We start from the raw sequence: 27,479 nt of genomic DNA on the forward strand, positions 1-27,479 counted from the left end.
GTGTCACATGAGGGACAGATATGAGAGTCATGCATGCACTAGAATCTCAGTTACAGGTACTGCACTAAAATAACTCCGAATTCTGCTCTGAACGTCATGTTTGCTTATTAATAGAAACGGTATGCTGTTGTTTTGCGCTTTTTCTTCATTTACTTTGAGCTGTATAATCATTCAGTAAAACACAGACGTAATGATTTATGTATGTCCTCATAAAAAACAGAAACTCCCCTTGAGTATGTTTAGCTTAAAGCGTCACACTTCTCAACGCAATACACCAATAAGCTCTGCGGTATAAACCAATCAAATCTTATGTGGGCGGAGCTACACGCTGCACCCCGCCCCAATGTTTCGCCACGCCCCATCGTCCAGACTGCAATCTGGAGTATTGAAACAACGTCTGAAGGGCTAATACATATTCATGAGCCATACCTTTGCCATAGAATGATTGGTTATTTCGCTTGCTGTCATGTGTTTGTGTGGTGTGCGTGTTTGTGTCCATGTGTGAATTAAATTAATGGAGCACCAAAAGAAAGCCGTCATGAGAAAGCGAACGCGCGGCGAGAGCACAGGTGAGACTCATTGTATACATGTGTATAGAGCGATTACAGCGCACAAACTGCGTGTTTATGTAGAATTAACGTGTCATGCATTGAGCATATCCAGCGCATACACAGTTATTATGATCTCGTGTATGTGTGGAGCAGTGACACCAAAGAAGGGAGTGTAAATTTGGAGGACACACACGCAGAGATACATAAACAATCAGAAAGAGACAGAAACATGGGTATGTGGTGTCTTCTTACAGATGTCCAGTGTGTCCGACCTCTTGACAGAGACCACACAATAACACCTGATTTTAGAGGGGTTTTAGGAACTTGTTAGCTGAACACCAGCCGGGTAACCAGTTAAACCAGCTAGACATTACACTGTTTAAGGGCTGTACGCATTCAAATGTTTTAATGTTGTGCTGACTTAAAGGCATATTCCGGGTTGAAGACAAGTAAAACTCAATCGATTACCATAAACGATTATTTCGACTCGTCCCTCATTTTCTTTAAAGATGCACGCAGTAATTTTTCCCGCATTAAAAAAGTTTAACTCCTAAAGACGTTAATTGTAATTTTGCAATATATGTAGGAAATCATGAGCACTCGCATTAAAATGAAGTCATATCAGTAACCTTATAAAAGCTGTTTTATTCTACATGGAGAGGGTCAGCACATGGGGGCTGCCATGTTAGAATCACATGACCAGCTGAATACTACTCAATAATCTCAGTAACCGTCCTGTTATTTGACACTTTCACTCATTGATTAAAGTAACTATGACTGACTATGAATTCTACATTTCTACAATGTCATCTGAAACTGAAAACTATTGATTTTAAATGATGCTGCATTCAAGCCGTTAGGTATCAGTGTAAGTCCAAGATGACACAAAGACAAAGTTACTGAGTGCACTTGTATTATTGTCTTGTTATTTTTACAGTAGTTTTAGGGTTTGTTGACGTTAAATCATTATGGCACAGAAGTTGTAAAAAGGTTAGTAAGTGATTTTATCACTAAAATCATTAATTAAAAAAAATTAATTGATCAATTGTCACACATTAGACATACATTTCTGCATATACATGGTGAAATTATTTATTTTTCACATATCCAAGCTAAGCTGGGGTCAGAATGCAGGGTCAGCCATGATACGGCGCCCCTGGAGCAGTTAGGTTCAAGGGCCTTGCTCAAGGGCCCAACAGTGGTGTCTTGAACCCCTGACCTTCTGTTCAGTAACCCAGAGCCTTAACCGCTGAGCCGCCACTCAGCGTTCATATCTTGTGATTATACTTTGAAACAGTGAGTATTCAAGTAAGAATTGGCCCCCATTCACTTCCACTGAATGTGCCTCACTGGAACCTTTTGCTTTTTTTATAGGAAAGGAAGGACAAGTCTAAATATTTTTTTGTGGTAATCAATCCATTATTATGCCACAACTACTGTCGATTTAGCTTAAATTGTATTGAACCTGGAATATTTCTTTAATGTTATAATGTTTCTCTATGTTGTGTGTAAGATGAATACATTGTACCTAGTGTTATTAAAATAATGTACCTGGCAAATCTTTTAAAAAACATTGTGTGATGGCTGTGTTACAAAGTGCAGGCAAGAAAATACACTGTAAAAATGTACAGCTGTGGTTGCCAAAAATTCACTATAACCATGCTTCAGGCTTTACGGGATGTAATTTTGATGCCTGTATATTTTACATTGCATTGAATTTTATCACATTTGACAAAGTGCAAACTCACACAACATTACACATTGCCTCAGGATGGATTTGAACCGTTTATATTATTAAACAATATAAATTAAAGAGCCCATATTATGCTAATTTACAGGTTCATCATTTATTTTAGGGGTCTACTAAAATTGGTTTACTTGCTTTAATGTTAAAAAGACACACAATTTTTCTCATACTGCACATTTCTTTTCCCCGCTCCTCATCCTCATCCTCTGGCTCAAATGCTCTGATTTACCTCCTGTCTCTTAAAAGCCCCCCTTTCCGAAAATCCCAGTCTGCTCTGATTGGTCAGCTGGCCTAGTCTGTTATGATTAGTCAACCGCATAGACCATGTGTCGGAAATTTAACGGCCCTTACCATAACAGAATTTCAGCTCCTGGGTATTGCTGAGCAGCTGTAAACACTATTGTAACTATGATAACAGTGGTGTTGGTTTTTGCCAAGCACGATAATGAATGAAATAATGAAAGCTTGGAAGAACAACCCGATCAACCTAAACCACCTAGCATGACTTGAGCAGGATGTTTCACAGTGGTACGTTTTAATTTTGTAGCTTTCTTATAAGTACATTGTTAATTATTGTGAACCTAACAAAGCTTCAAGTTAAAGACACGTAGTTCATCTAAGTTAGTCATCTTTTGCGGTTGGTGTAGTCAATATATATATATATATATATATATATATATATATATATATTCTCCCCAATTTGGAATGCCCAATTCCCAATGTGCTCTAAGTCCTCGTGGTGGTGTAGTGACTCACCTCAATCCGGGTGGCAGAGGACAAATCTCAGTTGCCTCCACATCTGAGACGTCACCCTTCGCATCTTATCATGTGGCTTGGTGAGTGCGTTACCGCGGAGACATAGTACGTGTAGAGGCTCTAATTTGGATTGCTTAGGAGACCTGGCTGGAGTCACTCGGCACGCCCTGGATTCGAACTCGAGCCTCAAGGGCTGGTATTTAGCATTTTTACTAGCTGAGCTACCCAGGCCTAATTAATACACCATGCATATGAATCATCGTGAAGCACAAGGGCATGTTGTTTAAAATATGATTCCAGATTCACTCTTGTGGGAGGATCCAGGATGAAATAGCTTCAGCTCTCATGCTGATGAAATCAGGCTGTGTGTGTGTGTGTCTGTGTGTGTGTGTGTGTGTGTGTGTGTGTGTATATATATATCACACACACACACACATACGCACACTGGCAGCCAAAAGTTTGGAATAATGTACAGATTTTGCTCTTATGGAAAGAAATTGGTACTTTTCACCAAAGTGGCATTCAACTGATCACAATGTATAGTCAGGACATTAATAACATGAAAAATTACTATTACAATTTGAAAAAAAAAAAAGGTTCAGAACTTCTATTTCTCAAACTATAGACTCTGATGTACTTATCCTCTTGTTTAGTTGTGCATTTGGCCTTCCACATCTCTTTCTGTCCTTGTTGGAGCCAGTTGTCCTTGTCTTTGAAGACTGTAGTGTACACCTTGTGGATGAAATGGCAATTTCAAGCATTTTATAGCCTTCATTCCCCAAAACAGTTATTGACTGAGTTTCTAGATGAAGCGGCTTCTTTTTGCTGTTTACTGTGGCAACTCAAAAACAAAGACAATGTTAAACTTAATTTTACAAACCAAATTGCTTTCAGCAGTGTTTGATACAATGGCAAGTGATTTTCTAGTACCAAATTAGCAATTTAGCATGATAACTCAAGGATAAGGTGTTGAAGTGATGGCTGCTGGAAATGGGGCCTGTCTAGATTAGATAAAACATTTTCAAATAGTGATGGTGCTGTTTTTTTACATCTGTAATATCCTGACTATACTTTGTGATCAGTTGCTACTTTGGTGAATTAAAGTACAAATTTAAAACTGCCCCCGTAAACGTAATACAACCTTTACTGCACATGGACATCAAAGCAACCGGTGTTCGTGTTTACCATCACCAGACACTGCTCAAATACAACAATCATGCAACGACCAATCTGCATGATGATCTGCAGGAAATGCTACACAAATTCGGCATGCTGCGGAGACCAGGTCTCCAGTCCTCTGTGTCGCCTGATGCTGGTGGCCGGGGTAGGGGATGTCGTAAGCGGTGTGCGAGGAAGCGGAAGCACGGCAAGAGGACGGGGGTCCATACTAGGCTAAATACAAACCCTAGATGGCCGGTTCTCATGTCTATCCTGCTCTCAAATGTTTGCTCCCTGGATAATAAATCGGACCACTTCCGACAACAGCAGACTACGTGCCGTGAGTTTAGAGACTGCTGTGTCTTTGTTATCACGGAGACATGGCTCAGCGACAGAGTTCCGGACGCCACCGTTCAGCTAGACTCACGGTGGTGGCTTGTGTGTTTGCATCAACACGGAATGGTGCAAGAACTCTATGCTAATCTATAGCTACTGCTCATTGCTGGTGGAGTTTGTGACTGTTAGATGCAGACCTTTTTATTTACCACGGGAATTCACCACTGTCATTATAACCAGAGTTTACATTCCCTCTGTGCTAATGCCAAGGAAGCTCTTTGTGGACTGTATGGGGCTATTAGCTAACTGCAGAATGCTCTCCCTGACGGACTGTTTATTGTCGCCAGAGATTTCTGAAATGGCTAACGGATTGGTGCAGAGCCAACAACCTGTCTCTGAATGTGGACAAAACAAAAGAGATAGTTGTTGACATCATGAGAGCACAGAGTGACCACTTTCCACTGAACATCGACGGCTCCTCTTTGGAGATCGTCAAGAGCACCAAATTCCTTTTGTGTTCTCCTGGTGGAGAACCTCACCTGGTCCCTCAACACCAGCTCCATTACCAACAAAGCCCAGCAGCATCTCTACCTTCTTCGAAGTCTGAGAAAAGCACATCTCCCATCCTCACCACATTCTAAAGAGGGACTATTGAGAGCATCCTGAGCAGCTGCATCACTGCCTGGTTTGGGACTTGCGCTGTTTCGGACCGCAAAGCCCTGCAGAGGATAGGGAGGACAGCTGAGAAGATCATCGGGGTCTCTCTTCCCTCCATCAAAGACATTTTCACCAAAAGCTGCATCCGCAAAGCAACCAGCATTGTGGATGACCCCACACACACCTCACACAAACTCTCCTGCCGTCTGGCATGAGGTACCAAAGCATTTGGGTCCTCACGTCCAGACTGTGTAACAGCTTCTTCCCCCAAGCCATCAGACTCCTCAATACTGAGGGACTGGACTGACACACACACACACACACCTGTACACCATCTGTCTTTTGCACATGTCCAGAGTTGCACTTAATTCATTATCACTTTTTACCTGGCTGTTACCTCAATAACTGCTATGTCCATAGAACAGTATTTCATAGTATGTAATGTTTACATTCTGCATTTTTAGAAAATGTCATCTTTTTGCACTACTCAGAATAGAAATGTGTACTGGTCGGCGCTGCACTGTCTCTTACTGTGTCTATTGTCCGGTTCCTTTTTAGTAATTATTGTACTGTTCTGTACTTTTTGCACACACTTGCACTTTATGTAGGAATGCGTAGGTCTAATTTAGTCTGTGTTGTCTCATGTGGTTCTGTGTTTGTCCTATGTTGTTTATGTTGCACCATGGTCCTGGAGGAACGTTGTCTCGTTTAGCTGTGTACTGTACTAACTTTATATGGTTGAACGACAATAAAAACCGCTTGACTTGTTGACTGGATATTCTCCTTTAGAATTTTCTGGTAGAGAGCAGAATTCATGTTTTCCTCAATTATTGCAAGTCGCCCTGGCCCTGAAGCAGCAAATCATCCCCACACCAACCTCCATGCTTGATCGTAGGTATGATGTTCTTTTTGTGGAATTCTGTGTTTGAATTACTCCAGATGTAACAGGTCCCCGACTTTCTAACAGTTCCATTTTTGACTCCTCAGTCCACAGAACATTCTTCCAAAAAATTGGAAGATCATCAAGATGTGTTTTTGCAAAATTCAGACGATCTTTATTGTTCTTCTGGGTTACCAGTGGTTTTCGACTCGCCACACTTCCATGGATGGCATTTTTGGCCAGTGTCTTTCTGATAGTGGAGTCATGAACAGTGCTTTATTGATGTGAGAGAGGCCTGCAGTTCCTTAGAGGAAGTCACAAAAAATCCAAGGACGACATCCGAGTCGTTGCTGTGCTCTTTCAGGAATTTTGGAGGGTTGGCCACTTCTGGGAAGATTCACTTCTGTGCCAAGTTTTCTCCATTTGGAGATAATGGCTCTCACTATGGTTCTTTGGAGTCCCAGAGCCTTCGAAATAGCTTTGTACCCCTTTCCAGACTGATGTACTTCAATCACCTTTTCCTCATCATTTCTGGAATTTGTTTCGACCTTGGCAAATAATAAAATAATTTTTCACACAGGCCCAGTTGGTAGTGGTTAACTTTTTTGCTTAGGTAAATATCATTATCCTCTTAAAAACTGTTTTTTGTGTGCACTCAGATTGCCTTTTATCTTAATTGTTTTATGTTACATTTTGTTTGAATATTTGAAACAATGTATTATGAAATATACTATAAAATATACAAAAATAGAAGAAATCAGGATGGAGCAAATATTTTTTCACAGAACTGTATATTCAATGTGTGTATTGTGTGGTCTGTATTGATGGTGTTTGTGTGTGTTATGTCATGGTCACTGTGATGGTCAGGTGTTCGAGTTCATGAGTTTAAACACACAGACACGCACGTCTGCTTCATGCATGACGAGGTTACACGTCCATTCTCTAAAGACATCAGCTTGAACAGGTGCTTTCTGTCTTCATCATTACACACACACTGCTTTCTCACACACGCACTCATATCGAAGTGATAATGTCTCACTCTCCTATTGAACTGACTCAAAATCCTCTGGAGAAGATCTGGGTGCCATGGATGAGCAGCAGACTGAGACGCAGGAGAGGCTGTAAGTCACACGTCTGGGGAAACATCTCTCACTGTCTCAAACCTTACACTTTATCCTTGGTCTTATGAAGATACATGCTTTTATGTAATCCTGTACACTAGTGTCTCAGGTAGACAGTCATGTTAGAGATGAAAATATATTGCAAACTGAACTTGCATAGAGCTTTGTACAACCTTTTGTAATTTTTCTTGAGGTTTTTGTTAATTATTTAAAAATCGTAAACTACTATTTGTAAACCTTTTGTAAACTACATTTAATTATTCGTAAAATGACTTTTTTTAAACCTTTTGTAAATAATTTTTGCAAAACCTTTGTAAGCTAAGCTTAAAAGCTGTAAGCTTTTTTTAAAGTCTGTAAATTAATTGTATAAATCTTTGCAAGTTACTTTACATTATTAACTACTATTTGTGTAATCTTTGTAAACTTAAAAAGTAGTATTTATGAAAACTTTAAACTAGTTTTCAGAAAACCTTACTACTATTTGTATAACAATCATCAACTACTGTCCGCAAATCTTCTGTAAACTACTCATAAAACCATTGTACATTTAGGGGATTTTTTTTGCAGTGAGAAATGGGAATCAGTGAAGCGTAATATCAGAGTATATTTAGTGATAAATTACTTTTTTTGAGGTGGTTGTGTCCTCAGGGTTGTTCACCTCAATGGAGTTCAGTTCACTGCCCATTAGACACGCACACACTGATACAAGACATGTGCACAGTCTCTCTTCAGTGATGTAAATTAAAGCTCCAAATTCACAATCAGAATTATATCAAATGATACTGTGTAATGTGTGTGTGTTTTAGCGTCCGTGCCGCAGTTCACTAACTCTCCCACTATGATAGTGATGGTTGGTCTTCCTGCCCGTGGAAAGACATACATCTCCAAAAAACTCACTCGCTACCTCAACTGGATCGGAGTTCCTACTAAAGGTGAGTTTTATAAGTGAAAGCAATGTATCGATTTATCAATTGGCTTTCAGAAGCTCAAAACCTTTTCCCACATCTCAACTGATGAACTGAGAGTTCGTTAAAGGCTATTTGTGGTACTACATCATTTTTATTACATGAATGTTTTAGCGCTAGACCAATATGTGTTGATCAAAGGCACATGTCAAAGAGAATGGTGGCTTACATAAACATTAGAAAATATAAAGTAAATATAGCTGAAAACCAAAGATTTACTAGATTATTGCAGGGTTTTTTTGTTTGTTTATTTGTTTTGTCATCTTTCAGGAACTCATGTAATGTTACTCGTTCATGATGTGACTTATATTACATTATACTGGTATTGGTCGAACCAACAAGTTTAGCACAAAATATTAGTGTGGTTCAGTCCTATTCATCCTCCTCCCATCATGCATTGAAGTGTGAATAGTATGGTTGCATTATTTGACCGTTTGCACGGTTTTATTTCTATTGTTGTTGTTGATTTTGTTGTGAAAGTTTGTAACTTGTCTTGTGATGTTGGCAAGAGGTTGTTCGTCTTAAAATTATGCATTTTATGTAGCCTACCAAGTGTTGAGGTCTGTGTGTAGTGTTTTAATGTACTTGGTGTAGGTTGTTTCTCATAAGTGTTATTTTGAATTGAGTAATTAAGTACATTTAAAAAAATGGCTAACTTAATTTTCTCCAAGTTTTACAACCCCTTTTTACAGTATTAACAGTCAATAATAAATGTATTAAAATATTGTAATGTTTGAAATGCCACCTAAAGAAATTTGTATTGCCGTTATTTCACTGGATTTAATACAGTACAGTTTCATTTTATGGACCAAGAGCACTTTATTTCCTGGAATGCTTTAATTTACTTAATATACTATACAATCAATAGATTCAAATATAGGCAAACAAACTGTGTCTTGATGTGTTGGACTATTGATATTGTGTTGACTGCGCAGTTAAAGGTGCTGTAAGCGATTTTAGCGATTCTAGAATTTCCCAAGCTGAGCCATGCCCTCTATTTCCAATACCCTGCATTCTAAAGATACCAAATGAGCATTATTAAGACCGACACAAGCAGAAGCGGCTGTAAAAAACAGCAGCAAAATGGCGCCCTCAACTGACAATTGTTATGAACAACATGGCATTAAAATGTCATTATGCCTCAATAATTTGCAGCAACAACAATACTATGAGAACAAGCAAAATTATTGACAGGCAGAAAGTGTCATTGTCCATGGTTGGCAGACATATATTTGTTTGCTGTTTACAGTGTCTAGAGCTGTCACAGAGACCGTTGAGATATCTCAGGACAATTATTTCATTAATATATTCAGGGAGTAGAATTTTTTTTTGCATACATTTTCATGAAAAAAATCACTTGCAGCACCTTTAAGTAAATTTCACTTCCTATTATTTAAATTCCAATTCAACTTCCTAAGGGGTGTGGCCAATTAAAATCAAATTCTAATTCATGAATTAAAAGTGAGCCAATCCTGAATTCTGCAAGACCCTGATATATGTAGGCTATACATAAATATATTGCTGGATATTTTGTTACTGACACATGACCGAACATGTACAGTTATCAGCCAGTAAAATGGCCAATCATTAACGGCCGATACAAATCTTATTTGCCCTGTTGAGAAGGGAACTTTTGGTTCATGTTTTTTTTTTTTCTAGTGTTTAGTTTCTGTCAAAAATCTGCCACATAGTAGACTGAATGGGTCATACAGCATTATTACCTGCACTCTATCACTGATGTGAAACTGTTTTAACAGTGTTTAATGTTGGAGAGTACCGTAGAGATGCTGTACAAACTTACAAGAATTACGAATTCTTCCGTCCAGACAACAAAGATGCAATGAAGATTCGCAAGTAAGACTGATGTGATGATTGTTATATTTGATTAATTTTTGTGTTTGTGTAGAGCTCTTCAGGTTTTAGTCCTAAGAATTTTAAAATGGCTGGATTGTTTAAAAATGTAAGTTGTCACACAAAGACTACAAGTACCAGAAGGATGTGACATTATATTCTTGGCAAATGGTACCAACGGTTGAAGTCCTTATGTAGCAATGTGTACGCAGCTTACATTTTTAAGAAGCACTACAAATTCGCAGTTCACAGTCATTTATGTTATAAAACAAGAAATTATTATCACAGACCTTATTTTACTCTTAAAAACTGCTATTCTGAATTAGTTGGTCAATTAGCCTTCTGTATTGTCCCACAAAATGACATCATGACACAGTAGGTCAATAGTGATATTTTTTTGTAAATTGTGTGTGTGTGTGTGTGTGTGTGTGTATGTGTATTTAGAGCATGTGCTTTGGCGGCATTGAAAGACGTGTGTTGTTACTTCACTCAGGATCATGGACAGGTGGCGGTGAGAGACATCACACACATACACAGTTGTTGATATTTGCACAGATTTTGATCTATGAATTTAGAGCTTTGGGTGTTATAGAAATCTATAGCACCAATTTCACCAACTTTTTCTTCTGCTTTTCTGTATCCATTCCAGAACAATCTGCAGTTTAAAAGCAAATGAATTAACAGTGGAAACCCATTTATAATCTGTTTATGTTTAAAATATAGAAGATTTTTGTTTTTGTTTTTGCAATAGAAGATTGACCAGTTCTGGATTTAGCTAGTGTAGTGTATTCCTTTGTTCATTAATAAATCAGATGAGGAATTGAAGAGCTGAATTTGTGTGCAGGTGTTTGATGCGACCAACACAACGAGAGATCGTAGAGAATTGATTCTCAGTTTTGCTAAAGACAACGGCTATAAAGTGAGTAGTGATTAGAATATGAAACTAGAAACTTTGAAAAATCTCTAGAAAACTACAATATATAACATTTTAAGTATTTGTTTTTCTTGTAGGTCTTTTTTGTTGAGTCACTTTGCGATGACCTAGAAATCATAGCAGAAAACATCAAGGTACAGAAAGACATTGATTTCAGGATTCCAGGACGGTGGGATTCTAAAGTCCATTGTGAAAATCTTTTATTTTGCGTGTTTCTCATTTTACACGTTATTCTGTTCTACACAAATTATATTAGCAGAAAAAAGTTGAATTGAAACTATACACATTTCAAAAGCATACGTGTTTGGCACTTTTGGTTTAATGACAAAATTGTACTGGAGCTGTTTTGGACAAAATCTGATAATTGTGTTATCCAGCCTGATTTGAGAATTTTTCATAGTGCCTCTTGTGTGTTTCAATGAGAATCTGACCTTTTCTACAAAGGAGTTAAAGTGATAGATCACACAAAAATGAAAATTCTCTCATCATTTACTCATGCCATACCAGATGTGTATGACTTTCTATCTTCTGGTGAACACAAACAAAGATTTTTAGAAGAATATTTCAGTTCTGTGGGTCCTCATAATGCAAGTGAATGGGTACCAATATTTGAATGCTCCAAAATGCACATACACACAGCATAAAAGTAATCCATAACATTCTAGTGGTTAAATCCGTATCTTCAGATGCGATATGATATGTGTGGATAAGAAACCTCTACTTTTACATTCTTCTTCTTTTGTATCGCCACCTACTTGGCAGGGAGGAAAAGTTATTGTAAAAACGAGAAAAAAAATCTGTTTCTCATCTACACTTATCATATCGCATCTGAAGACATTGATTTAAATACTGGAGTGTAATAGATTATTTTATTCTGTGTGTATGTGCATTTTGGCGGTGAAAAATTTTGGTACCCATTTACTTGCATTTTATGGACCTACAGAACTTTTTGTTTGTGTTCTGCAGCAGAATGAAAATCTTACACATTTGGGATGGCATGAGGGTGAGTAAAAAATTAGAGAATTTACATTTTGATCACTTTAACATGCTCAATGTCACACATGTGCTTAGTTTTGCTAAGTGACATAGAAACCTAAAGTGCAAAATCTTCAAAATTTTCATCTCATTTTTTTCTTTTTCTTTTCAAAATCCCAAAACGTCCAGCATGAAATTACATTTTGAATCCCAGATTTTGAAAATGGACTTTTGAACCCCACTGTTTTGTTTTTCTGATGAAATGGGGTGAATTTCATGAAACTTGTCAATAATATGTACAGGTTGTATTTCACCCCCAAATTAGAAAAAATGCTAATAATATATTATATTTATTTAATTAAAAGATTTTAAAGTAATTATTTAATTCATTTAAAATAACCAATAAATTATTAAACCCTCAAATGTAAAACATTCAGATGCATTGCAGTAATGAGAATTTGGTGTGGGTGCTTAGTTGTAATGAAATAATGTCACAATACTAAAACTCTTACGGAAAATATTTGTTTCTTGTTCTTTTATTCTGATTAACAATTTATATTGATTCACAAAAATGACAAAGAAAAGCAAAACATATTCACAGAATCCACATTCAACCCTGACCCTCAACAAACATCCCTGTGTTCACACATAAGTATACACACACATACACAAAAAAAAAAAAAAAAATATATATATATATAATAATCACACATATTTAAAACTGTACTTCTCTCTACACTGCCCCTCCCTGAGAGCCCTCCAAGAAGGCCAAATAGCTGCCCCTTTTCCTGGCAAATAAGTCTATGTTTCCCAGCCTTCTACATGACATTTCCTCGAATGCCTCCACTCTCCCCATCTCTGTGCACAACTCATGAAATGAGGGAGCTCCAGCCGACTTCCATCCACTTAGAACAATCTGTCCGCAGATCACTGGCTAGGACCACATTTTTTTATATATTTGTCCCCTTTATTAATGACCGCCCCATTACCTAAAATACAGCGTCTGGGGCAAAAAGTAATTTGAGTGCCCAATACGTCAAACATAAAACTCTGAACCTTCAACAAAAGTTCTTGGATCTTAACACTCCACCAAAAATCTTAAATTGCATAATGTGCACCCTTGTGTCTCTAGATGTAGACTTAAATTTGTTTTGAATCCTAGTCCACACTCCCTCCTCCAATACCAAGTTTAAATCTTTCTCCCATAATTGCTTGAGAGAAGTTGAATCTCTGTCCCCCAGACCCTGAATTAACAGGGAGTAATACACTAATGCCCCACAATATTTCCAAAAGCAGTTATCACCACTCCCAGAGTATCTGCCGCTTTAGGGGGATTATGCTACTCCCAAAAATATTACAGAGCAGGTGGCGCAGCTGTAAATAGATCTGGGAATCCTAAAATGTTGAACCATATTTTCAAAGGATCATTATTTAACCAGGAAGGTCCCATTAAGATAATTAAATCTTTTCTTCCAGGGAGTTCTGGTCAAGACGGCAGCACATAAGTTTCACAAATATATTCAAAAGATAACAAATACTACAAATACACATAAAAAAAAAAAAAAAAGAAAAGTTGATATACAATCAGATCAATAAAAACAATTATAAGGTTTCTTTAAAACAGTTTGTAAAATACCTTTAAAAGTGCTCAAAGGGGGAAGTATCAGGGAATAATGCATAATAACAAAATCTTGGGGAGGCCTAGCCCACCTTTGCAATTCACTGAAATATAATCTGGGATGTTTCAAATCATTCCAAATGAAGGACTTTGCTATTCTATCAAATTGCTTGAAATAAGAGAGGGGGGCATCTATAGGGAGAGATTGTAGCAGGTAGTTACATTTTGGAATACAATTCATTTTAATAACATTAACCTTCCCAATCATCATAAATGTAATGAAGCCCACCTGCCCTCAAACCTTTTTATTAAAGGGTCAGATTAACTCTAACTAAATCAGACAAATTTTGATGATAAATAAAATTCCCAAATACTTAATACCCTGTTTGGCCACTGGAAGCGCCTGGCTGAAAAGCTGTTACCGGGCAGTACGCTGTCATAGCCAAAGCTTCGGATTTAGACCTATTAACTCTGTATCTTCAGAATTTAGAGAAGGAATTAGTAAATCTGTGGTGGCAAGGCATAGATCTAGTGGGGTTGGATTTTCACGAGGTCTTGTGTTTTGGATTTTTTGATGAATGAGGCATACTGTATGATCTGGTCCCTAAGAACTGCCTTAAGTGCCTCCCAAACCACGCACACAGAGGATCCTGAGGACCAGTTGGTCTCCATATAGACATTGATTTCAGTCTTTAACATTTGTTGGAATTCAGGATTTTGTAAAAGTATACATTAAAATGCCAACTATATGATTTATTTTTCTCCGTATGTGGCAACACCTCTAAACTCACCAGGGCATGATATAAAATATTTTGAAAAAAAATCTATTCTAGAGTAAATCTTATGGGCAAAATTTATAGTTCCTACTAGATGGGTTCAAAAGTCTCCAAATATCTGTAAGACCAAGATTTTTACTCATCCTGTGAAGTGTAAGAGTTGCTTTAGTGGGCTTCCACATTTTTGCTTCACTATGATCAAGGAGTCCATCAAAAGATTAAAGTCTCCTCACAATATTATATCATGAGGGGTGCCAGCAACTTGCAACATCCCTTCAAGATCTATAAAAAAGCCCTGATCATCCACATTAGGTGCATAAAAATCAAAAATTGATTTTAGCCAAAATCAACATTTGCCCCTGAATTTCAGCTAAAAAAATCAGCTAAAATCAAAACTCTTCCTAATTTATCTTTACTCCGTTTGAGGCATTTGAATTGTAGATGCTTAATTATCAGCCTAATGACTCTTCTGCTCTTACTGGAGCCAGCACTATAAAAAAAAATGCACACCCCATATCTTCCCAAATTTTCAGCTTCCTGCGGAGAAAGGTGCGTTTCTTGAAGAAACGTATTTTTTACGTTTAAGAAAATAAATTACCTTCTTTCTTTTTATTGGGGTGCCCCAACCCATTCACATTTCATGTGGAGAGACACTCCACTCATATTAACATTTGGCATTTTGACATATAAGAAAAAATAGATCACGTGTCAAAACAAGACCACATTCCAATATTAGTTCGACCATTAAAACCCGAACATCCCCCAGAACAAAACAAACAGAAAAAAGAAAAATGTGTGCATTAACCCCACGCACGACAGCGCCAAATTTCATCCATCCCTCCAAACTCAAACAGTCCATGTATGCCTACGAGGACCCCCTCAACAACTTTGCCATCGGATTGCTCAAGTCCTGTGTTTCTATAAAAAACAATTGTGAGACAGGATTACACAGCAAAAGATAATCTATAAATCAAACTCCAGACAATAGGCAGAACAAACTCAAAAGAGTGTGTAGATTCATCCACAAAACTGTCCCGGAGGTGTGCCACACAGCAAAATAAACTCCAGCCGCTAGGTGTTATAGTATAGTTTCCTCAACAGTCAAGTGAATGATCAGTGAGCCGGTTCATTCAGATGCAACGTGAGTGTCAGAAAATGACTTACTCCATTGACTTTATGAATGACATCGCTGTGAGCATGTGAATGTTTTATGGCCCTTCTTAGCATTTATTCTCAATTTGGCCAGGAATTTCAGTGCAAAAGCCACCTTGATGTAAACGTTTCTTGCATTCCTTGAATCGATCACGTTTCTCTTTTTTTGAATTTGCAAAATCTGGGAACAAGAAAATGCTGTTGTTTTTCCAAGAAAGCCTTCCTTTACTCCTCGCCTCACGTAACACAAGATCTTTATCGAATTATCTCAGAAATTATCAGAATTTCACCATATTCCGACCCTTTAAGGCCTTAGGAATCCCAACAATATGGACTTTATTCCACCGACTTTTGTTCTCCATGTCCTCCAACTTCTCACAGAACTGCTCCAAATCCACCTTGTTAACTTCGCCTCCATTGCAGTGATCAATCTACATATCACAGCCAGATCCTCCAAGTCAGCAACGACCTTCGTCAACATTGCCGACATGCCCAGCAACTCTCACCTCATTTTCCGCATTTCTCCAAACAAATCCCTGGCTCACGGCCCTTTCGGGAGTATCAGCTTGAGTACATTGTGTTTTTAATGTCTCCAGAGCCTGAGGAATTTGAATTTTTTGACATATTGTCCTCCTAGAACAGAAATGAAACTGTGTATTGAATCTCAACGGTTTATATCATTAAAAGTGTTAAAACGAACAAAATTGTGCAGAGATCGCCGTTCACATGGTGTCACGTGACCTTTTTTTTTTTTTTTTTGATTTTGGGGTTAAATATGATTTGGACATTTCTTTGAAATTCTTTATTTAGAAGTTACTGATGTTCAGTGTGTTGATAACTAAAAGCAACTCGGCATCTTGTAAAAGACAATAACAGTTTACTTCCTCTCTCTCTGACCATTATAAGATCAGCTTCTTTGTGTCTCTGCAGCAAGTCAAGTTGAGCAGTCCTGATTACATTAACTGTGATAAAGAAGAGGCCGTCGCTGACTTCCTCAAGAGAATCGACTGCTACAAAATTACATACGTTCCCTTAGATGATGAAAAAGACAGGTGAAGTATTTGACTGGGAGTCTGACAACACTGAAAATCTGGAGTTTTGATTTAAACCTTGTTTTTTCGATGGTATTTAAAAAAAAAAAAAAAAAAAAAAAAAGTAAAACCATTTGATAACCTTGGCTTCCTGAAAGGGGGTAGGAGACGTTGGGTCAGTAGCTGAAAATATGGCGATCCCTGAGGCCCTAAAATCACATAAAATTATTAACCAAATATCTTGAAGCTTTGTCCCCCAATGCATCACCGTGAGCATATGAACCGGAACACAGCGCCATTTCATCAGGATGTTTTGATCGAAGGGAAGAAAGCATACCTCTTTGTACCTTAACAGCAAGAAATCAGTGTGACAAGCAGATTTAACAGCTCATTCCCTCCCTTCAGGGAGCCAAGATTACAGTTGTAACCAGACCGTTTCCTTTTAAGTCAGTCAATTCAATGCTGCATCGGTAGCTTACACTATGGGAATCATCTACCACAATGCTGTGCACAAAGCAATGCTTACTAACCAGTAGGGTAGGTAAAAGGCTTTGACAAAGTATCCCTGTGATATTGACAAATAGGAAGCAAAGTTAGAGAAAAAACTAAATTAAGGTAAATAATGTAAAAGTGACACAACCCGTACCTGTTAGTGAAGCACTGTGCAACCATTGCCTTTAAAACCGTGGTGGGGAAAAAGGTCTGAATGGTCAATGAACAAAAAAATTAACATAGTGCCTCTAGCCAACAGAATAGTAGAACATTAAAACATTGCTCTTCACACTGGAAAGAGCCAAGAACAACACGGTCATGAGACTGATTGTCAGAGTACAATGACACAAGCTTGTAAGGTAGTAAGGTAGCAGTTAGGATCTGGTAAGAGAGGGAAGAGACATCCAAGTTATAAAACCTGGCTAAAGTGTAAGAGGAAGCTCAGCCTGCAGCCAGACAGATGTCCTCCAAGGACACACCCTTAGCCCAAGCCCAGGAGGAGGCCTTGATCCTGCTAAATTGAGTCATAACACCCATGGTACATTGCAGGCCTTTTGAACGGCCCCCAAAGCAGACAAAGAGCTGATGTATCTGCCTGAATTGACTCGTACGTTCAACGTACATGCATTGCACCCTCACAGGAAAAGCATGTGAAGACTCTGCCTCTTGCCCGATTCTAAGCCTAAAAAGCCTAGGCAAAAAACCTTCCCTAGGCTTGAGAACAGCTTTTGACAAGCCTGATCCAAACTCCAAGCAAGAGTCATTGACCGATAAGTTCTGAAGGTCCTCAATATGTTTGACTGAAGCCAAAGCGAGTAACAGTCTTAAAGGTGCATTTAGTAATTTTTTTCCTCTTTAAAAAAAGTGTAAATCCTAAAGACATGAATTGTAATTGTGCTAAATCTTTAGGAAATCATGAGCACTCACATTAAAATGAAGTCATATCAGTAACCTTATAAAAGCTGTTGGGGGCAGCCATGTTAGAATCACATGACCAGCTGAATACTATTTGCTTAATCTCATTAACTGTCAAATCAAATCACTTTATTGTCACACAACCATGTACACAAGTGCAACTGTAGGTGAAAGTCTTGTGTGCAGTTCTGAGCAACATAGCAGTCATGACAGTGACGAGACATATACCAATTTTACAATAAACAACATATTTCCTCAACACAATTTACATATCAAATGTACACATACTTACACAACACGATAATTATATAAAATGTACAGTAAACAATACACACAACATAGAATACACATACAATAAAAATACAAAATAAAGAGTATATAAAAAATATATATACAGTAGTTGTATTGAGGAGAATATATTTGACAGTCCAGTGTGAGATAATAAGATAAAGATTAATAAGATTAATTAAGTACAGTGCTGATGTATATTGATCGTGAGAGATCAAGTGTTCAAAAGTCTGACTGCTTGGGGGAAGTCATGCTTGTCATGTAGTCGGCTGGTGCAGGTCCTGATGCTGCGATACCGCCTGCCTGATGGAAGCAGTGAGAGCAGCCCATGACTCGGGTGGCGGGAGTCTCTGATGATCCTCCGAGCTTTTTTCACAAACCTCCTGTTATATATGTCCTGGAGGGAGGGAAGCTCACCTCTGATGATGTGTCTGGCAGTTCGCACCACCCTTTGCAGGTCTTTGCGGTTGTGGGCGGTGCTGTTGCCATACCAGTGCTGCATTGACACATTTCATAAATGTGCGAGGCTCCAGGGACAAGCCGAAGCGCAGGACTTTGAACTGGTATGCAGGCCTCTCGAAGCGAATCTCAGAATGTCCTGTGACAAGGGGCTTATTGCACATGAAATTACATGTCTTTCAGATCAGTGAACACAAACCAGTCCAGAGGATGGATGTGAGAGAAAATGTGTCTCAGATTAATCATCTTGAACAGGGACTTACTAAATGTCATATTAAATCGTCTGAAGTCCCCAGTATAGGCCATAGCCCACCGTCCTTCAAGCTGAAGCACGTATTCGTGTGTAGTTTTGTGCATTGTGCAACAAGTTGTGTTGTGACATGGCAGTCTTGTGGCACATCACTTAAATCAGCGAGAGGGCTGCTAGGCAACATGGCATTTCCTGACAAATTTAGCCAGGGGTGTCACTCCTCAGACACTGGGCCACACATAATCCAGCCAATTTGTGGGAGGGATTATGCTAAGCATCTCACGTGTACATGTCTTACCACCCTGTCGGAGTGAGATGCAAATCGTCACTCATCTCTTTAGATGGAGAACAGGAGAGCTGCAAGGCTCAAGCTGATGACAAATCATCCTCAAATTCTCCATGCTCCATTTCCCGTCCTTGCTAGATGGGACCAGTGTTAGCTTTCCCAGGAAGCAGGCAGAGAGCAAAGCTTCCTTGTAAAAAGCTTTAGTGCCTGACAGGGATAAACAGCAGACATTATATTGCATCCACCTCATCATAATCTCCACCGAACATTATTGTGTCATGCGCGCTGTTCATACTGGAAAGGCGAAGCCACTATAAATTGAGAAGAGGAGAGATGCAAGGCTCAAGTTGGCAAAAAAATCATCCTCAAACTCTTTGTGCTCTATATCCAGTCCTCGCTTGCCTCTCTAGTATGGTCCCACTGGAGCTGCAGGAGTATAGTGGGGGAGAGGGGAAGGGAGCGGCTTTCATATTAAAGAAAGAGGGGAACTGTCCCCCACGGTGAGCCTGATTTCCACCAAGTTTACAGTACACATCAGTTTTTCAGCTCAACTTTTAACTCTGGTACACTGATAATATAAGTTGTAGTAATAATAATATATATATATTAAATGAGAAGTGTATTCAGACTGTAATGTTTACCATGATCATCACTGTCTCTCTGTGTGTCCACAGACTCCTGTCATACATTAAGATCTTTAACGTGGGCAGCAGGTATCTGGTGAATCAGGTGCAGGATCATATTCAGAGCAGAATCGTGTACTATCTGATGAACATCCACGTCACTCCTCGCACAATCTACCTCTGCCGTCATGGAGAGAGTGAACTCAACCTTGTGGGGCGTATCGGAGGAGATTCAGGCCTCTCGACACGAGGAATCAAGGTTAGCAAACTCCTAATCGGAAGAGGTGTGCTATTACTTTTCAAAGTGGTCTGAAAGTTTTCTATCACTGTATATCTAGGATTCTTTGTTTATTACAAGACAAATGAGTACTATATTCATAAAAATGACTACTATATCATGTCAATTTTCAGAACAACAATGGTGAATTTTCAGTATCTCAGATGTGTGTAAACATTGACATTATACATGACATTTGTTCCTCAAAGTGGCACTTTTGTTTCAGTGAATGACTTGATTTACATTTGATATTGCTATTTGATGAAGCAGCAAAGTGGAAATAAATAATAGTAAATATTACACATTAAGAATAGGATATGCACATTTTCATTTGGGAGTACTACTCATATTTTGTAAGTTGTAGATCTATTTAGACTCAATATGTGCCTGAGCTCAGTATGTGTTTTACAGCCAGTTGCATGTCATAACATTTTAGCATGTAAGTAATGGGTCCGGTTCTATCATTTGTTGCATTATCTTTTTGAAAAATGAAACATTAAAATATATTAACATATTATATTTTAATTATTTTATAATTGTCTTAAATATGCTTTACATATAACAACTGCATAGCAACGCCCTTGAAATCCCCCACAACACCCTAGCATCATAGTGGTGAGTTTAGCATGAGCAACTCATTACAGAGACAGAAAGATGCAGAATTTATGTGCTGAAACCCAGATTCAGAACAAGACCACATTTAAGTGGTCTTGAGAGGTCTCAAGCCCAACACCACAAGATCAAGACTCCAACTCCCCTCTATACATGCTCCTTTTTTTCATGCTGTCCACCTGAGATTTGGTGTCTGTTTGTGTCAGTTTGCAGCAGCTCTAGGCTCGTACATCAGAGGTCAGTCTATCCCAGACCTGAAGATCTGGACCAGCCACATGAGAAGAACCATCCAGACAGCAGAAGCCATCGGTGTGCCATATGAACAGTGGAAAGCCCTCAATGAGATAGATGCTGTAAGTGAGAGATAGATGGCATTAACTGCAGGGCTCACAGATGCAAATAATGTTGGGTTTAAGCCTTTGACTGAGTGTTTGTGAGGAAACGGTGTTGTCATCAAGTGTTGGTGTGTGTATTCTACAGGGAGTTTGTGAGGAGATGACATACGAGGAGATTCAGGATCACTTTCAGGAGGAGTTTGCGCTCCGAGACCAGGATAAATATCGCTACCGCTATCCAAAGGGTGAAGTAAGTCTAAACTTACTGCTATCTGAATGGATTAATCATGAATGCTGATGCTTTACCAAATAGAAAGAAACATGTTAGTGCTGTTGTGTTAAGCAATGATGGACAGATATTTGTCAGGCCAATCAATCAATATTTGGCCAATGTTTGGTGATTTTACTATTAAAACCGGCCGATAACTGTGAACTTGAGTTTGAGTTTATATCATTCTTTAAATCACAGTTTACAGGAGACTGAAATAAAACACAAGATAATGCATAAAAACAAATCAAATCAAGAATAAATAGATGTTATCAGGGCTCGAAAATAAGGACTGCCCGATGGCCAGTGTGGGAAAGATTCGGGCCAGTTGCTAGATCTGTCACTTGCCCGATTGGGTCAGTGCTGCATTTATAACATTAGTGGAAGCAAACAAGCGAGAGAGCACAAAAATGACACAGAGCGAACGAATGTCTTCTAACGGCTAGTATATTTATCTTGCAAAGCTGCGCAAATGCATAATATACTGGGCGGGCCAAGACAGTCACGTCCACGGACAAGATCATGCAGACACAAAGTGCACTCTCCTAGCACTTTCCTTGCACTTTTCCAAGTGTCTTAGCAGCAGCTATTACCAATGTGTAGAAAATAGAAGGAAAAAAAACCCACTTAATGAATCGTAGTGGGATTTAACGTGTTTTACAACTTTTTAAGTATCTCTGCATATTTCGTGTTCACAGTGCGCAAAATTCCCACATTTTTCATTTTTACATGTTGGTGAAAATTAGTAATCCACACATTGGAAAACAAGAAATCAACAGTTTCTTTCTATAGGACTAACAATCCATGTTTCTCCATGCATATGTCTCATCATCATCATCATCATCTCTCTGTGCAGTGTAGTCTGTTTAACATGCATGTAAAGGGACAGAGTGCTAATTTTATTCCTACTATAAAAAACAAACACATTTTCTCTCAATAATAAGATGAAGATATAATAGATGAATAAGATGAATAAGATGAATAATAATAGAGATGAAGCGCAGAATGGTAAACAATGATAAGTATATCATAAGTTTTAAATTGGTAGGCTGGTCGTCATTAAGTCTACGTAGACAACTTCATTTGCATATTTTCCTATACAAGGCCATGTTGGGTAAATTGCCGGGATATCTATGTAATCTCCTGATGAAAAATTCCAGCAGTTTTCATCTCCGATCCACGAGGTGGCTTTCTTACCAGGTTCCAAGGGTTTTTACTGAGCTGGGGAAAAAAGCCTTCTCTTACTTTGCGCCATGGTCTTGGAATAACTTGCAAAATTTGCTACATCTAACTGATCTAGTCCCATTAAATGATTTTATGATGTTAAAATGCCATATAACTCAAAAATGTAACTGCCATATGTGACCTGTTCCTTTCTATGTGTGATGCTTGTTTGTTTGTTGACCATGTTGTATTTTGTATTTAAATTGTAACTGGCGTGCCGTCTTGGCCAGGTCTCCCTCGAAAAAGAGACTTTAGTCTCAAGGGACTTCCTGGTTAAACAAAGGTTAAATAAAATAAAATAAAATAAAATAAATTAGAAAAAACATTCAATATATGCAAAAAGTCAATATTTACAGTGTTGACCCTTGTTCTTCATAACCTCTGCCATTTGCTCTGGCATGCTGGGTATCAGCTTCTGGGCGAAATCCTGACTGATGCTGATCCATTCTTGACATATTTATATCTTGAATTAGTGCTCGGAGTTGATCACAATTTGTGGGCTTCTGCTTGTCCACTCGCCTTTTGAGGATTGACCACAGGTTCTGTATAGGATTAAGATCTGGGCAGTTGCCTGGCCACGGATCCAAAATTTCAATGTAATGATCTCCGAGCCACTTCATGATCACTCTTGCCTTGTGACATGGTGCTCCATCATGCTGGAAAATGCACAGATCATCACCAAATTGCTCCTGGATCGTTGAATAAAGAATGCTATCAAAACATCCTGCAAGAGCAACTTTTCCCATGGCAGTGTTTTTGGGCAGAATTGTGAGAGAGCCCACTCCCTTGGATGAAAAGCAACCCCACACATGGATGGTCTCAGGATGCTTCACTGTTGGCACGACACAGGACTCATGGTAGCGTTCATCTCCGAACAGACGGAGGGGGGCTTCTGCTGTCCAATCCTTGTACTTCCTGCAGAATTTCAGTCTGTCCTTGATGTTTTTCTTGGAGAGATGTGGCTTCTTTGCTGCCCTTCTTGACACCAGGACATTGTCCAAAAGTCTTCACCTCACTGTGCATGCAGATGCACTCACACCAACCTGCTGCCAATATTGAGCAAGCTCTGCACTGGTGGTGACACAATTACGTTGCTGACTCCTCAGGAGGAGATGGTCCTCCTTGAAGTTTTTGATGATCCGGTAAATGGTTCTTTCAGGTGCAATATTCTTTGCAGCAATTTTCTTGCATGTGAGGCCATTATGATGCAAAGTGATGATGGCTGAATGTCTTTCTTTAGAGCTAACCATTGCGAACAAGTACACAATGATTGGAAGCACTTCTTCCCTCCTTTTATAGCAAACAGTCTGCTCTTATAATCCAATCAGAAAGATAGAGTGATTTCACCTGACTAGTGCTCGTTCACACTTTCCCAGGTGCTGCTGATATGATTAGTGAAATGATGTTGGCTGGTCACTTTGTGCCAGGGCCAAAAAATAGTCAAATTTGGGTTTTTGTGATTATTAAAATGCATCTGATCACTCTGCACAATAATCAAGAAACAATGTGAATCAACACCACAACAACTGAAGCAGAAAACCTGATGTATGTCACTGCAAATACTTTTGGCCACGGCTGTAAACATTGTTAATTCACAGATTAGGCCTAATATCTACCTACTGTATATTACACATCACAACCTATTTAGTAGCAAGTCTGTTCTCTCAGCCAATAATGAAATCTTTAACTCTGTGAATAATCTTTGGTCCTTCTTGTGAAAACACTACACATGGGCAAAAGTTGCATCTGCACAACAGAACTCTTTGCTTTAAAACACATGTGGCAGGACGGCTGAGGTTAATATGATGAATTTATATCTGTAAAGTGGATATATGGGATTACATAAACTATAAATCATATCTTGCAAATTATAAATGTGATAAAATTTTGGGGGGCATTTGTATATTTTATTTTCTTCTCTCACTTTTTCTCCCCAATTTGGAATGCCCAAATTCCCAATGCGGTCTAAGTCCTCGTGGTGGTGTAGTGACTAACCTCAATCTGGATGGTGGAGGAAGAATCTCAGTTGCCTCAGTGTCTAAGACCATCAATCCATGCATCTTATCACGTGATTTTTTTTTTTTGCGTGTTACCGTGGAGACATAGCACGTATACCATATCATGAAAACTCGCCACACGCCCCACTGAGAGAGAGAACTACATTATAGCGACCACGAAGAGGTTACCCCACGTGACTCTCCCCTCCTTAGCAACCGGGCAAATTTGGTTGCTTAGGAGACCTGGCTGGAGTCACTCAGCTTGCCCTGGATGCGAACTCACAACTCCAGGTGTGGTAGTCAGCGTCTTTACTCGCTGAGCTACCCAGGCCCCTAGGAGACATTGTATTAAAAACATAAGATATGAAAAAAATATTTATCTTTGGACATATTTTTTATATGATGGTAGAAACAGCTATTTGTCATTTTTGTGTTGGGGCCATTGAAAATTTTGCCAGGGCCAGTAAAAATATGAAGCACTGGCCCAACCAGGCCAGTAGAAAAAATCCTTAGCTTTGAGCCCTGATTATGATTTGCCCAAGTCTAGGTTGAGGAGAAACCATAACTACAAGAGAAGGATTTCTTTCCACAAAATAACCCAGAATCTCCCGCTCTTTACACTCAACAGATAATCGTGCAATGAAACAGTGGTCAAAGAATAAATGTTCATTTACAAAAAAGAAAAGAAAAGGGGGAGCATCAAGAAAAGGCTTCAGGAGGGGGAAAGTCCAAAGTAATGAACAAAACATTAATAACTGAAGTGAAAACTGTATTCATATATTTAGTATATAATGATAGCAAACAAGAAGTAAACACATTTTGTGAAAACAGTTCATTATTATCCACTGACAAGGCTGCTGGTATATTTTGGAATGAAAACGTTTTTGTTAATTGGTCTCAAAATGGCCAATATGGGCTGATATATGGATCTATCGCTAGTCACCAGGGCACCATCAGTGTACCGATCTCTAGATAATATCAGTCCAGCTTTAATTTAAAGACTATTGTGTTTAATATATTAATGCCTGTGATTTTAAATATTGTCAATTTAATAACAAGACTCTTGTTTTAATTGTATTACATTATTGTGTATTTGAATATGTGTGTGTCAAGTCATATGAGGATCTGGTGCAGCGTTTAGAGCCTGTGATCATGGAGCTGGAGCGGCAGGAGAATGTTCTGGTCATCTGTCACCAGGCCGTCATGCGCTGTCTACTTGCATACTTCCTGGACAAAAGTGCAGGTACAGACTAACTACTGTAGCTTCATTACCCATAATCCAACAGTTTAGATCACTGACTTTTGCACAGTTTTTACACTTTCTAGTAAATTTCTTTTGTGAAAAAATCTAATTCAGAGTATAAATGTGACTGTATAAATGTCATCTCTGTTGTTGTGTAATGAGCGCTCTATCCTGTCTAGATGAGTTGCCGTATCTGAAGTGTCCTCTCCATACAGTGCTGAAACTCACTCCTGTGGCCTACGGTCAGTCTCTGTTGTGTTATGAAATCTTTTCTAAATACTAGAGAAGTGGTTCTTAAAGGAATATTCCTGGGTTCAAGACAAGTTAAGCTCAATTGACAGCATTTATGGCAGAATGTTGATTACCACAAAAAAAATGTTCCTCCTTTAAGAAAAAAATAAATAAATCTTGGAAACATTTACAATGGAAGTCAATGAAAGTGACCAATGTTGGAATGTTTAAACACAGAAACATGAAGCTTATAATTCTATAAAAACACTTGTATTAATTAATCTCTTAAAACTCATGTATTATTTGAGTTGTAAAGTTGTATAAATCGTAATTTTTTCAGTTGTTTTGGATTCGAGGGTTTGTTGACATTATAGCGTCATGGCAACGAAGTTGTAAAATTGGCTATATTTTAACACAGAAAAGGTTAGTAAGTGATTTTATCACACTAAAATCATATCAACATGCAGATTGTTTATGTCTTGTGGCTATACTTTTGAAACAGTGTGTATTTTAATGTTTAAGAATTGACCTCATTGACTTCCATTGTAAGTGTCTAACTGGAACACACACTTGTGCTTTTTTGCGGATTTTCTCCCCTTTTCTCCCCAATTTGGAATGCCCAATTCCCAATGCGCTCTATGTCCTCGTGGTGGCGTAGTGACACCTCAATCCGGGTGGTGGAGGACGAATTTTAGTTGCCTCCGCGTCTGAGACCGTCAATCCACGCATCTTATCACGTGGCTTGTTGAGCGTGGAGGCGTCATGCTATCCTCTGCAGCATCCACACACAACTCCGCTCGCGCCCCACGAGAGAGAACCACATTATAAAAACCACGAGGAGATTAGCAAATGTAACTACACTCCCTAGCAACCGGGCAATTTGATTGCTTAGGAGACCTGACTGGAGTCACTCAGCATGCCCTGGATTCGAACTCATGACTCCAGGGGTGGTAGTCAGCATCTTGACTCGCTGAGCTACCCATGCACCCTGATTTAGAAAGGATGGACAAGCCAAAATAGATTTTTTTGTGGTAATCAACATTATGCCATAAATACTGTCGACTTAGTTTAACTTGTCTTGAACCTGGAATATTCCTTTAACTAGTCTTGCTTCCGGACATCACATTTTAATCCAACACAGAAATTACTTGTACAAAAGTGAACAAACGTCTTTAAAGGGAAACCTTTGATTAAGGTTTTATCTTTTTGATAAAGAATGAAAATGTGCAAGTGATTTACAAAATCCCCTGTAGACATTCAGTCCAGGCAATCAATGATAGGTTAGCTATATGTCCCACGCAATCAAACTATTACAGTTATTCAACTGAATAACAATCAAAGACTAAAAGTCTGCATACTGTTGGTCCCTGATACTAATATGGTATTAAATTTGTTGCTCGCCAACATTAATGTCATGTCCCATGTAGTTTGCACTGCTTCATCTTTCATTATAAGTTTCTTTGCAAAGTCT

General features: G+C 38.6%; 1 protein-coding gene across 3 annotated transcripts in view; it reads left to right on the plus strand.

Moving 5' to 3' along the window:
* Positions 1-447: 447 nt before the first annotated feature.
* LOC127618993 (6-phosphofructo-2-kinase/fructose-2,6-bisphosphatase-like) overlaps positions 448-27,479 on the plus strand; it is a 41,094-nt gene continuing 14,062 nt past the window's right edge. Inside the window, exons 1-12 of one of the 3 annotated variants that reach the window (XM_052091708.1) lie at positions 448-569; positions 8,013-8,138; positions 9,929-10,025; positions 10,467-10,533; positions 10,867-10,941; positions 11,034-11,090; positions 16,408-16,529; positions 19,873-20,080; positions 20,917-21,063; positions 21,191-21,295; positions 25,648-25,777; positions 25,957-26,019. In XM_052091708.1, the coding sequence (XP_051947668.1) occupies positions 515-569; positions 8,013-8,138; positions 9,929-10,025; positions 10,467-10,533; positions 10,867-10,941; positions 11,034-11,090; positions 16,408-16,529; positions 19,873-20,080; positions 20,917-21,063; positions 21,191-21,295; positions 25,648-25,777; positions 25,957-26,019 (1,252 nt within the window). In that variant the 5' untranslated portion in view covers positions 448-514. Of the gene's footprint in view, positions 570-6,969; positions 7,207-8,012; positions 8,139-9,928; positions 10,026-10,466; positions 10,534-10,866; positions 10,942-11,033; positions 11,091-16,407; positions 16,530-19,872; positions 20,081-20,916; positions 21,064-21,190; positions 21,296-25,647; positions 25,778-25,956; positions 26,020-27,479 lie in introns of those variants that run through there. The other 2 variants (XR_007967514.1, XM_052091707.1) reach the window with 2 other exon arrangements.

The sequence above is a fragment of the Xyrauchen texanus genome, chromosome 25 (genome assembly GCF_025860055.1).
Source record: "Xyrauchen texanus isolate HMW12.3.18 chromosome 25, RBS_HiC_50CHRs, whole genome shotgun sequence".
Lineage (NCBI taxonomy): Eukaryota > Metazoa > Chordata > Actinopteri > Cypriniformes > Catostomidae > Xyrauchen > Xyrauchen texanus.